The 12,802-nt window shown below is 57.7% G+C and overlaps 2 protein-coding genes across 2 annotated transcripts in view; one reads left to right on the top strand and one right to left on the bottom strand.

The window, feature by feature from the left end:
- Window positions 1-1,758: 1,758 nt before the first annotated feature.
- MRPL54 (mitochondrial ribosomal protein L54) lies at window positions 1,759-4,789 on the bottom strand. Its single transcript, XM_007105978.4, has 3 exons — window positions 4,640-4,789; window positions 3,845-4,001; window positions 1,759-3,221 (listed from the first exon to the last, which is right to left on the bottom strand). The coding sequence occupies exons 1-3, from the start codon at window positions 4,755-4,757 to the stop codon at window positions 3,089-3,091; spliced, it is 408 nt and encodes a 135-aa protein (XP_007106040.1). The 5' UTR covers window positions 4,758-4,789; the 3' UTR covers window positions 1,759-3,088.
- An 803-nt stretch (window positions 4,790-5,592) lies between these two features.
- The window catches only part of APBA3 (amyloid beta precursor protein binding family A member 3), a 9,077-nt gene continuing 1,867 nt past the window's right edge, over window positions 5,593-12,802 (top strand). The window contains exons 1-10 of the mRNA XM_028495372.2: window positions 5,593-5,709; window positions 6,352-6,954; window positions 7,042-7,081; window positions 9,983-10,128; window positions 10,260-10,346; window positions 10,452-10,613; window positions 10,970-11,149; window positions 11,264-11,476; window positions 12,434-12,553; window positions 12,640-12,780. Coding sequence (XP_028351173.1) covers window positions 6,379-6,954; window positions 7,042-7,081; window positions 9,983-10,128; window positions 10,260-10,346; window positions 10,452-10,613; window positions 10,970-11,149; window positions 11,264-11,476; window positions 12,434-12,553; window positions 12,640-12,780 — 1,665 coding nt within the window. The 5' untranslated portion in view covers window positions 5,593-5,709; window positions 6,352-6,378. The remainder of the gene's footprint in view (window positions 5,710-6,351; window positions 6,955-7,041; window positions 7,082-9,982; window positions 10,129-10,259; window positions 10,347-10,451; window positions 10,614-10,969; window positions 11,150-11,263; window positions 11,477-12,433; window positions 12,554-12,639; window positions 12,781-12,802) is intronic.

The raw sequence follows: 12,802 nt of genomic DNA, 5'->3' as shown, positions 1-12,802 counted from the left end.
GGACCGGGGCACGAACCCGCGTCCCCTGCATCGGCAGGCGGACTCTCAACCACTGCGCCCCCAGGGAAGCCCCTGCTCTCAAGTTTTGATCCTTCAACTACTTCTCATGTTCAGGACGCTGGGGAGAGCTTTGCCTCCTCTGTGGGACAGGTGGTACCCAGGGCACGTTGTGAGACGTTGGGTGCTGGGCTTGCGGTTGGGCACACGCTATTGCGTTTGTCACCCTCCCTGCCGGGTTGTCGCAGTCAGGCATCTCGGGAGCAGGGCCAGCATCCGCCCCTTCCTAGGTGTCCTCACCCGGCAGCGTAGGCAGGAGACAGCCCATGAGGGCCTCCCTGGTGGGGACAGCTTCTCACCCCGGGAACAGGCGACATCCTCTCGTGACACCCGAGTTCGATCCAGATGGGGACGGCAGTGCAGGGAGTGCGTCCGGCCTGCGCTGGGCGGTAGGGCTCTGGGTTCACGCCTCAGGGTTAGGGTGTCATGTGAGTGGGGCCCCGGGGCTGGGTCTCCTGGGAGACCGAGCTCACCTGGGCCGTGCACAGGTGGCCGCTGGCCAGTGCGCTGCTCTTGTCCACACATCCGGAACTGCCTGTGGCCCTCCCCTCTCACCCTTTGTGGCCCACGAGGCCCGGGACCCATCAGTCCCAGAGGGGGTTGGGGCCCCAGGCTAAAGCAGGTCGTGTGGGTCATTTCCCGGGCCACAGAGTTCAATCCAGGGGTGGACAGATAGTCCAGTTGAGGCCATCATGTCAGGCCCACGACTTTTTGTGGAAACCATTTGGGAAAAGAAAGCGTTTCCCCCAGGACTTGGAACTGGGAGAGTACGAGCCGCTGGGCAAACAGATCTGCTCAGAAGAGTGAGGCCGCTCAGCACAGAGGAACCTGAGCCGCAAGGGGGGCCTCCCCAGGACCCCATCCCCGCCCACACTTTGCACTTTGAGCCAGCGGATTCCCTCTTCTGCTTAAGTCAGTTTGAACAGACATTTGTTACCTGCAGCCCAGAGTCTGTCCTTGACCACGTCCCTGCCGACCCCACCTGAGATGCGCCACAGCTGAGGCCGCACTCGGTGGAAAACACCGCCCCCTGGGAGCCTCCAAGGACTGTCCTGGGGCCCCACCTGCTCGGATGGGGGGGTGTTGGTCCTGCTCATGAAGAAGGCATCATGGCTGCCCTTCCCGGGCTGAGCTGGACTCCAGGTTGGGGGGAGGGGGGAGCTGGCAAGGAATGGGATGTCACTGCTGCCTGGGGCTGGCCCAGTGCCCACATGACAGGGCACCTCCTTATGGGATGGGGAAGCCAGGGTCAGGACGGGAGAGTGCCGTGAGGCGGGGTCGGGGGCAGCACCCCACTCGCTCCCGGCTCTGTCCAGGAAGTTACCACAGATACCAGGACATTCCAGGAATTTCACTTCTAGGTCCTCACACCCAGATCGCCTGCCCACTGGGGCTCTCAGCTGGCCTGCTCACCTCCAACCTCAGGTGGCACCTCACGCATGAACCCGATGGCCTGTGTGCTGTCCACACTGCAGCAGCCAGGCCAACCATCCATCCAATCATCCGTCCACCCATCCAACTTACGATGAGGACACAACTGAACAAAGCAGAGAAAGGTCTCTTCCCTAGTGGAGCTGCCACTCCAGTGGGAGAGAGACAAGAACCATGATTTTAAAAATAAATAAGTAAAACATGAAACACCTGCTGGTGATAAGTGCTTGGGAGAAAAATAAAACCAGGAAGGGTGATCAGGAATGTGTGGCAGGGTTGCAATTTAATAGGATAGTCAGGGGAGGCGTCAATGAGAAGGCAACGTCAGAGCAAAGGCCTGGAGGTGAAAGAGGGAGCCCTGAGAACATCCGGGGGAAGAGCGGCGCAGGCAGAGGGCCCAGGAGCAGCACCATGCTTGGCACGTTGGATGAACAGTGAGGAGGCCCGTGGCCATTACAACTTCAGTTTTTCCCGAGAGCCATGGGGAACCATCGGAGGGTTGGGACGATCCGCCTGCCCAGAACAGGCCACCAGTGAGGGCAGGTATGGGGTAATCCGCCTGGCAGAGTCCTCCTAAGAGGATGAGGGCCCTCATTTTCCCGGGACCAGACAGAATTAGCCTCGGGGACCCTGCCCTTCCCGATCCGTCCAGCTCTGGAGGAGCCTGGAGGGCGAGAGGGCCCTGGTCCAGCCCCCCAAGCAGTGTGGTCCTGGCACTGTGTGTGTCCTCCAGCTTCCTTCAATCTGGTGGGCACCAGTGGGGGTGGATGGACAGGAGAATGATGAGTAGGCCCAGGTCCCTCGGCTCAAGTGACTGGACAATGAAGATAACCCCTGTGACCCTGGCAGAAAGGATTGAGAAGTCCCTTCCTTCTGGCTGGGCTTGCTGAACTGGATGGGGGGGTGTCAGCTAGAAGCCCTGGAGCCACCCCTGCCCGAGGGAACTACCCACTGGAGTTAAAAGGACCCAGAGATGGAGAGTCACACAGCTGAATACTGAAGCACCTGGATCCAGCTGTGCCTGAAGTCAGACCATACCCCTGGACATTTCAGTTCCTGAAGCTCACAAGGACTCTCTTCTCCGGATGACTTGATTCAGGTGTGAGTCCAGTGCAACCCAGAGCAGCTTGGCTAGAAAACCCTCCCCCTCGAGGATGCAGATTGGGGCCTCTTGGGCAACGCTAGGAATTCCAGGAATGAGGGTGAGCAGCTCAGTGAGGCGAGGGGAAGATGGACCTGCAGATGCCCAGCACTCATTGAGGGTGGAGGCTGGGCCATGGGACCACTGGGTCTGAAGTGCCCGCCTCCCCAACGCCTGCCCCAAGTCCCTCCTGGCCCTGACATGCGACAACACCCAGAGGCATCTGGAGCCTGCCAACAATTGCCCCAAGAAGTCTTTATTGGCCCCCAGGGCCCTGATTCAGCCTCAATGCAGGGGCTACCCAGTAACCCCAGTGAGGGGGGTAGTCTCCTCTGTTCTCGGAGAAGTCTGTTCTTCCAGAAAATAAAAAGTCCAGGGGGTGGGCTGGGGGAGGTACCCCCAACCCACCGCATCTCCTCCAGGTCACTGGAGGGTCAGGGTGCTCTGGTCCCTCCCCCGCTAGAACTTCTGGTTCTTGCTCAGCCGGTTGTGGCGCCAGATGTTGTGTTTCCGCAGCAGCCGCCAGTACTCCCGGGTCTCGGGGTCCAGCTCCTCCAGATTCTTGGGGGGACCCATGTTCATCTGGAACAGCCTGACGGGGAGTGGGCGGAGTCGGGGTTGCAGAGCAGCCCCCTTCCCCGCGGCTCCCCCACCCCAGACCCCCTGGGCACGGGCAGCAGCAGGCCTGGGCCCCACGGGGGCCGCGTGACCTCAGGGCAGTCCCTCCCCACCCTGAGGACATGGAACAAGGGGGCGCCCCCATCCCAAGGGCGCTGGGATCTGAGGTGGGCGCACGCCAAACCTTCTGCCTCCTGGCCTTTGTCCGTGTCGCCTGCCCACCTGTAAGGCCTCCCCACCCACTCGCTCAACCTTTCTAAACCTCCACCAGCTTGAAGGACTGGCACGTGGCATCGGCTTCCGCATTCTACCACTGCTCTCAGGGCCAAGAGCAAAATTCCCCCTGCAGCCCCCTGAAAGCTGGGCTCCATCAAGTTCTTGCCCTGTCTCCCTCTACTCTCCACCTTGCCTCCCGGGCTCCACTAACAAACCAGGTGCAGTTCTGCCTGGGGCCTTTGCACTGGCTGTTCCCGCCCACCTCTAAAGCTCTGTCCACGCACTCAGGTCTTGACTCACACACCACCTCCCCAGGGAAGCCCTCCCAGGTCCCCAGATTTGGTTAGCCCGGCCCTCCTTACCCAGTCCTGGCCCACTCACCACTCTGGGTATTCGGAATCCGGCTTCAGGACCACATCCTGGCCCTCCTTGTAGATGTTGACACCCATGGCGTGCGTGGTGAGCCGGATGGGGTCTGTACACACCTCTGGGCCCTTCAGGGCCTCACCGACCACAGCGCCTTTGCCCCCCTTAATGACTACGGTGGGGGAGAATCATTTCAGCCCAGCTCCACCCTCGGGAGGCCAGCCGTCCCTTTCTGCCCTGGCTGGACCCTGTCTGCTGCATTCAAAATGATTTTAACTGGGACACGGATACTGCATTAAATGACACTGATATTCAGATTAACCAAGTCATTCCTCTTCAATCCCATTTTCACTCCTTCTGTTTATCTCACGAAGAAAGAGCCTCCGCTGGCTGCTCTGTGTCTTTAAAAACCTCACGTCTGACAAATCCCTCATTTCAACAAAGGAGATCGGTCAAGGCTGTATCCAGAGAAAATTTAAATAAACTTGTTTTGGTTTTAATACTTAGATGGGTCCCAATTTCTGGTGATAACCTGCCAAAGGTGACTGATTTGGAGGCAGAAACGACATAGGGACCCAAGATCACGACCTACTCCTACCCCCGCCCCCACATAAAATAAAAACAAAACAACTTGGGCCTGCGCGCTGAGTCCAATCGCGCCCTAGGTACCTCAAACTGCGCCTGCGCATACAGCTTAGCCTCTATGTTTGCGCGCTGACTCTAGGACATGCCTCCCAACCAGCGCTTGCGCACTACCAACTCCCCAGTGTCCCTACCATTCCCATCTTGGTCCCTCCTAACCCAGCTCACCCGGTCTCTTGGCATAATCTCGTACATGGAGTCTTACAGAAGCGGCGGGATCCGGGAGCTCCCGAACCCGCCAGCCGGCCGAGCTCCACGTAGCAACGAAAAGGCGCCTGGCCGCCATGACGTATGCCGGCCGCCTGCACGTGCACGTTTCCGGAGGACGTCTGCGGCCGAGGGGTGCTTGGGAGTTGTAGGCTCCCAGAGATTTATGGGAAATGTAGTATTCCGGCCGTAAGCATACGTTAATTGTGATTTCTTTAAACTTTTGTAGATATCCCCAGGTACTGCACGAGGCGATTTCCAAAGGATGTCCGACTTCTTGCCCTTCAGTTACTTATCACTTACTTTAAGTATCACAACTTATACATCCTTGATTCTAGTCAATGAGCAATTACTGAAAACCTAAAACTAATAAAAGTTAACACTATTATTGGGCTCATTATTTTCTAAACCTATTGCTAAATCTGTAACCAGCTCGATTTCGTTTAATTAGGAGGTAGGTACTATTATTATCCCCAGTTTACAATTGAGGAAGCCGGAAGTTTAGGGAGGTAAAGGTAAGCCGGGCGAGCCATTCGGCCGCCCTACTGAGTGCCACACCGGAAGTCTGTCTACAATATGGTCCTCGCGTCGCTTCCGGTGTCCCTGGAGTCTAAAGAGTCCGCCTCTCACGCTTCTTTAGTATTTTCCAGTCCCATTTCTTCCCATCTGCCATCCCTTGGAATAATGAGCAAAGCCGTAGCAGTCAAGCAGTGGCTTTAAACCGCACTTTGCAGTTCAGGAAACAGGCTCAGAAGCCAGCCCGAGCTTTCACTGTGCGTAAATGAAGGTTCGGGATTCGAACTCACGGTCCCAACATCTAGCGCGCCCGCGAGGCCAGGCTGGCCGAGAGAACTACATTTCCCAGCAAGCCCCGCGGGCGTGCGCGTGCCCAGTGGTCCAGGAGCGCTGCGCGGACAGATCTGCCAGCGCCCAGTCCGGGAATTGGCGAGCGGCGGTGACTGGCAGGACCGGACCAGCCAGGGAGCGGGGTCCTGGGGGCCGCGAGGGTTGAGGCCACCTCGGTTTGGGAAGTGAGTGTGCCGGCGGAGCAGAGCGAGGTCTGGAGCCAGCGCCTGAGGTCACGGGTCTGAAGTGTTGAGTCTGGGGTCTGCTAGAGGACTGGGGTCTTAACTCAGCTTTAGGCTCGAGTTGTGTCTTCAGGCTGGGTCTGAGGTCCAGGTCTGAGTCTGGGGTCGATCTTGAGGGTGGCATTGGAGGTTTTGAGATGAGAGTCCGTTTTCTGGCATCTTGGAACTCTAGTATTAAGTCTGAAATTCTGGGTCTAAAGTCTTGGACTGAGGTCTTGAGTCCTGGGTCTCGGCGACCTACACCGGTCGGGTCTATATAGTCAGAGTATGTCTCCAGCCTCCACATCCCCGGGGAGGAAGACTTGGAAGAACCAGGGCTGGGGTGAACAGGGTTCATGGATGGGGAGAGGTCTGGGGCAACGGGTAGAGGGGAATCCCCCGGGGTTTGCAGCCTGGGAAGCCACAGCCTTACAGCTGCTCTTTCTGCACCTCAGTCTCCTCGTCTGTAAAATGAGGATCATAGCAGAACCTTCCTTGCAGGGTATGATGGGGATTAAATTATGTGTCCTGTATGAATACATACCAGGTGAGAGCCTGGTACCAAATTGGCAGCCAGGAAATCTCATCTTTGATTCTCTCTTTCAGATGCTGGCTTGAGCCCAGGGTCCAGGCATGGAATTCCTGACAAACTCCCAGCCCCCTCCAGGACCTCCAGCCATGGACTTGGAGGAGCCCAGGGACACACTTTCACCCTCTCAGGACCTCACCCCTGATTGCCAGTGGGACCCGGCACCAAGAGGCCCCGGCAGCCTGAGTCAGATGGAACTTGACGGGCTAAATATTCAGGACCTGCTGCAACAGTTTGAAGCTCTGCCAGGTGATCTGGTGGGCCTGTCCCCAGACGGACCCCCGTGCCCCTTGCACATTGCCACTGGCCATGGCCTGGCCCCTCAGGACATCACCGATGCCCATGGGCTCTTGTCCGCCGAGGCTGGCCGGGAAGACTTGCTGAGCCTCTTGCAGCAAGACGAGCGCCCTCCTTCCCAGTCAGATCCCCAGGAACCTCCGGACCCTGCTCCTCGCCTGTTGCAGCCCCCTGATGACCCAGAGGGGGATATGGGCCCCCAGGAGTGGGAAGAAGGAGCCTCTGTCGAGCAGGACGAGGGCAGGAGCTCAAGCAGCTCCCCAGAACCCTGGCTGGAGACGGTACCTCTGGTCACTTCTGAAGAGCCACCTGCCAGTGCCCAGGTAGAGCCCGCCCCGCCCCCCAGACTGCTCCACTGCTGGGAGCCAAGCAGGAGGACTCAGGCCTACCCCTCTTCTGTCTTCTTCCAGAACCCCAAGACCCTGGCTTCCTACCCTGCCCTCCAGGAGGGTGAGTGTCCCGCCCACCCTGGCCCCAGGGACTTTGGGATTTCAGAACAGCCCGACTCAAGCTCCCAAAACCTGGCACAAAGTTTGCCAGTAACGAGTTGCTTCTAGAGAGGCTCTGAGGTTGGTTTTGAGTAGATTCCAGACAGCTGAAAGAAGAGAGACAGTCCTGAGAATGTTCTAGAATGAATAGGGAGCGTTAGGGCAGACTTGGCAAATTGTGGCACTTGATTCTAGAGCAAGGGTTGGTAAATTACCATCCATGGACTTTCTGGTATGTTTTGTGAGCTAAGACGGCTTCTGCATTTTTATTTATTTATTAATTTTTAAAAAAATTTTTTTTTTTTTTTTGGCCATGCCGCACAGCATGTGGGATCTTAGTTCCCCAACCAGGGATCGAACCTGCACCCCCCTGCAGTGGAAGCGCTAGTCCTAACCACTGGACCGCCAGGGAAGTCCCATGCATTTTTATTTTTATTTTATTTTATTATTATTTTTAAATTTATTTTTGGTTGTGTTGGGTGTTCGTTGCTGCTCATGGGCTTTCTCTAGTTGCGGCGAGCAGGGACTGCTCTTCGTCGCGATGCGCGGGCTGCTCATTGCGGTGGCTTCTCTTGTTGCAGAGCACAGGCTCTAGGCGCGCAGGCTTCAGTAGCTGTGGCTCACTGGCTCTAGAGCGCAGGCTCAGTAGTTGTGGTGCATGGGGCACGCGCTTAGTTGCTCCATGGCATGTGGGATCTTCCCAGACCAGGGCTCGAACCCATGTCCCCTGCATTGCCAGGCAGATTCTTAACCATTGGGCCGCCAGGGAAGCCCCCATGCATTTTTAAATGGTTGAAAAAACTTGAAAGAAGAACATTTCTTGACAGGTGAAAACGATAGGCAATTCAGATTTCAGCGTCTGCAAATAAAGTTTTATCGGGACAGACTCATGCCCATTCATTAGCATGTTGTCTGTGTCAGCTTTCATGTTACAACAGACAGACTGAGTAGTTACAACCGACACACTGAGTAGTTGCAATGGAGACCATCTGGCCCACAAAATAAAAAATATTTACTCTTTGGGCCTTTGCAGAAAAGCTTGCCAATCTGCTCTCAAGGCATGAGAAGTACCTGTTCTGGACACCTGGCATGTTCTAGAACATTCTCCCCCACACTCTCTGAGGCGCTAGGTCAAAGAACAAGTTCTGTGGTTGTGGGAAAGGAAGCTGGTTTGAACTTGTAATTCCAAGAAGGTTCTAGAGTCATGGGTGGAGCTGTGATTCACCTAGAGAGTTTCAGAACCTAGCATTTTGCCTGTGGTTCTAGATTAAAGTGACCTAAGCTGATGAGGGTGTTCTGGAATGATGAACAGAGCTGTCAGGTTCTACTCAGACTGGGGAGTTCTAGAACCATGTAGTGAATAGAATTTATCTCTGGTTCTAGACCTTTAGGAGCTGTACTAGAACTGGGCAGAACTCTCCAATTCTAGAAAGTTCTACAGCTATACAACAGAAATAGAATTTGAGCCACATGTCACTTGAGATTTTTTTAGTTATCCACATTAGAAAAGCAAACACTTAAAATTAACTTTAATAACATTTAAATTAAGCCCATATATTTAAAATGTTATTTTAACATACAATCAACATTTCATAATTTTACATTTTTTTTATGAGAGCTTCTAAATCCGGCGTGCATTTTACACTTACAGCACATCTAAGTCCAGACCAGCCACATTTCAAGGGCACAATACCCACATGTGCCTGGTGGCTACCATATTGGATGGTGCAGTTCTAGAACCCAGAGCAGAGTTATCTGTTGTTCTGGAATGCTTAGATCATGAAGGACAGTGGGCAGAACTGGCTATCCTTTAAGTTCACGGGAATGTGGTTTCATTCCCTGTGGCCTGTGGTTCTCCAAAAGTAATAGCTATTGGTTAGAATATTCTAGAATCACTGGCACTGCTGTCTGGCTCTAGGTTGCTCAGAGAATTCTAGAGCCATGGGGGCAAAGCTTTTTGTGGTTCTGGGCTGGGCTGGGGGGATTCTAGAACCATGAGCAGAGTTGTTCGTTTCTGGATTGTTCAGATAATTCTTAGAATTGCCCAGTGCATCTGCAGTTGTGAGTTTGTGAGGGGATTCTAGAACCACAGGAGGAGCTTCCCAATGCTATCTTGATCAAGACATTCTGGAATCACGTAGTGGAAAAGCGTGATTCTGGAGCAGTGTAGTTTTCTAAAATCCCAGGCAGAATTCTGTGGTTTGAGACGTGTCAGGGAGTTCTAGAATCACAGATCAGGAACCACCTGGGTTTCTGGACAGTATGAGAGTCTGAGGTATGTGGACAGTTGCCTCTTTCTACTCTGTTTGGGCAGTTCTATGACCATGGAGTAGAGTTGTCTGTGGTCCTGGGCCGATAGAGAATTCTAGAGCAGTGGGCAGAGCTGACTGGCTCTAGATTGATTGGGATTCCAGAACCATCCAGCAGAGTTGACTGTGGTTCTATAATGTCAAGGGTTTTAGAAACAGGAGTGGGACTGTCTGGTTCTAGCCTGATTCCTGGAATTCTAGCAACACAGGGCGGCGCTGTCTGTGGGCACTAGAGCTGTTTCTGGCCGTGGTTCTGGATGCAGAGCCTGCTCCTGAAACCGCGTCCTCTGCCTGGGAGTCCTTGAGCTGTGGGCAGAGCCGGCTCTAGACTGATGGAGGGCTGTACATCCGTGAGGGCCGAACCACTGATCTGTGGCTCCGGCTGATGGGGTGGCTCTGGGACCGTGGGCCGACACGTGTGGCTCCAAGTGCCAAGCCGCAGGGCAGAACTCTCTGTGCTTCCAGACCATTCAGGGCTCTGGGCAGAGCCCGCAGGGGTGGACAAGCCTGGCAGAGGTTCAAGGGGGCTCACCCGCCTCTGCTGTCACCCTCAGCGTCCGGCCCCTGTGACCACGAAGACCTCCTAGATGGTGTCATATTCGGGGTCAAATACCTGGGCTCCACCCAGCTGGTGTCCGAGCGAAACCCTCCCCCCAGCATGCGCATGGCGCAGGCCCAGGAGGCCATGGACCGCGTCAAGGTGAAGCCAGGGGCCAGCAGGTGGGTGGGAGGGTAGGTGGGCTGCAGGCCGGGTCCCCCGAGGCCCTCTGAGCCTGGCGGGTCAGAGTCTGGGTTTTTTGGGGCCTCCACGTCCCACCCCGCCCCCCGCAGGCCCCCGATGGGGAGACCCAGCCCATGACAGAGGTAGACCTCTTCGTCTCCACCAAGAGGGTCAAGGTTCTGACTGCTGAATCCCAGGTACGGGGCCCAGGCCTGGCCTCTGGGGCGTGGGCGCCTCCGCTGAGGGTGAGGCCGAGCGAGGCCCCCGCAGCCCACCCAGCCTGGTCTCCCCGCCCCCTCCAGGAGGCCCTGATGGAGCATGCCCTGCAGACCATCTCCTACATCGCCGACATCGGCAGTGCCCTGGTGCTCATGGCCCGGCGGCGGCTGGCCCAGCGGCCGGCGCCCCAGCCCCGCAGCCGCCGGCTCTACAAGATGATCTGCCACGTTTTCCACTCAGAGGACGTGAGCAGCGGGCTCCGGGTGTCCTGAGGGCGAGGGGGGCTCACAGCGGCCCCCGCTCTCCGCCAGAGCCCCACCTGGCCACACTGCTACCCCGGCGTCCTTCCATCCTCACCCTTCTGAAGGCCCTGAGCCATATATTCCAGGCCTTCCTGTAAGAGCCTGAGACTGGCAGCCATCTCCCCAAACCCTCCCTGCCCCAGGCCTGTCTCCTTCCCCCCCGACCTAGATTCTCGGCCAGCGGCTGGCGGGCCAGTCCCACTCGGGGGTGGATGGGCTGGTAGTAGGGATGTCAGTGGCTGGGGCGGGACCTGAAGGAGGTGGGTGGGACCCCCAGAGAGGTGCCGCCCACCCCACAGGCCCAGCTCATTGCCCAGGCCATCGGCCAGGCCTTCGCCGTGGCCTACAGCCAGTTCCTGCGGGAAAGTGGGATCAACCCCGGCCGGGCGGGCTCCCAGCAGAGCCAGGGGGCCACGGGCCCCGGCCACCTCCACAACGGGGACCTCGACCACTTCTCCAACAGTGAGAACTGCAGGGAGGTGAGCAAGCGGCCCGCCCGGCCCACCGAGTGGCCCTGAGGCCCTCCCGCGCCCCCCGCCCCGTCTCCTCCCACCCCCGCAAGCAGCCCTCAGGCGCCACCTGTGACCCCCCAGGTGTGCATCGAGAAACGCCGGGGTGAGGGTCTGGGCGTGGCCCTGGTGGAGTCGGGCTGGGGCTCCTTGCTGCCCACGGCCGTCATCGCCAACCTGCTGCACGGGGGCCCCGCCGAGCGCTCAGGGGCCCTCAGCATCGGAGACCGCATCACTGCCATCAACGGGACCAGCCTGGTGGGGCTGCCCCTGGCCGCCTGCCAGGCCGCCGTCCGCGTGAGTCCTCTGGGGTGGCCGGGGCAGAGGGCCTGCGAGGGCCCCCCAGATGGCGGGCCCCCCCTCCCCAGGTGGCCGGGAAAGTGAGCCCGAGGCCAGGTCTCCGTGTCTCGGTCCCGAAGGGGCAAGTAGAGCTTCAAGTTCTACCCGCTCCTGTGCACTTTGGGAAACCGAGGCTCAGAGAGGGTAAGTCCAGGGACACCGCTGTGCTGCGGGAGCAGGATTGGAACACAAGGCCTTTCCTCTCTGCCATGAGGCAGCAAGCGTATTCTCGAGTCTTGACCCTCATTGCCCAGATGGGGAGACTGAGGTCCAGAGATGGGGAGGGGCCTGGCCAGGCCAGAAGGGCAAGTCTGACACGGTTCACGTAGTGTGTTACTGAGTGCTTGTAACCCTGCCTTGCGGGCACTGCTAGAACCTTGCTTTTGACCGTGAGGAAACGGGCCCAGGGAGGTGAGAGGTGGCACAGCTCTGACTCCAAGGCCGCCCAGCTCTGGTCTGCATTCTTTTTTTTTTTTTAAATTTATTTATATTTTTGGCTGTGTTGGGTCTTCGTTCCCGTGCGAGGGCTTTCGCTAGTTGCGGCGAGCGGGGGCCACTCTTCATCGCGGTGCGCGGGCCTCTCACTTTCGTGGCCTCTCTTGTTTGCGGAGCACAGGCTCCAGACACGCAGGCTCGGTAGTTGTGGCTCACGGGCCTAGTTGCTCCACGGCATGTGGGATCTTCCCAGACCGCGGCACGAACCCGTGTCCCCTGCATCGGCAGGCGGACTCTCAACCACTGCGCCACCAGGGAAGCCCCTGGTCTGCATTCTTAACCACTTCTCAACGGGTCTTGTAGAATCTATAGGTTCCATTTTATGAGTGGGTAAACAGGCCCAGGAGGGGCTGCAGCTCGACAGGAAGTCTGGCAGCCCCCTGGAGGCCCAGCCAGGCCAACAGCCCCCATCCTGCACAGGAAGTGAAGTCTCAGACGCTGGTGACCCTCAGCATCGTCCACTGCCCGCCGGTCACCACGGCCATCATCCGCCGGCCCCACGTCCGCGAGCAGCTGGGCTTCTGCGTGGAGGATGGCATAGTGAGTCCCCAGCCCAGGCACCGGGTGGGGGGTGGGCGGCCCCAGGCCTGGACCCCTGAGCAGCGTGGCCTTTCCTGTCCCCCCAGATCTGCAGCCTCCTCCGGGGTGGCATTGCCGAGCGTGGGGGCGTCCGCGTGGGGCACCGCATCATTGAGATCAACGGGCAGAGTGTGGTGGCCACGCCCCACGCCCGCATCATTGAGCTGCTCACGGAGGCCCACACTGTGGTGCGCTGCGCGGGGAGGGGGG

Source organism: Physeter macrocephalus, chromosome 2, assembly GCF_002837175.3.
Source record: "Physeter macrocephalus isolate SW-GA chromosome 2, ASM283717v5, whole genome shotgun sequence".
NCBI lineage: Eukaryota > Metazoa > Chordata > Mammalia > Artiodactyla > Physeteridae > Physeter > Physeter macrocephalus.
The sequence above is the reverse complement of the archived record's forward strand: the minus strand, read 5'-3'. Positions and strand labels throughout refer to the sequence as shown.

Excerpts from the sequence above, each read along its gene's own strand:
- MRPL54 (XM_007105978.4), bottom strand. The coding sequence starts at position 4,757 with ATGGCGGCCAGGCGCCTTTTCGTTGCTACGTGGAGCTCGGCCGGCTGG. Across the intron at positions 4,002-4,639 it reads AGATTATGCCAAGAGACCGG|TCATTAAGGGGGGCAAAGGC; the intron begins GTGAGCTGGGTT and ends CCCCCACCGTAG. Across the intron at positions 3,222-3,844 it reads GATTCCGAATACCCAGAGTG|GCTGTTCCAGATGAACATGG; the intron begins GTGAGTGGGCCA and ends ACTCCCCGTCAG.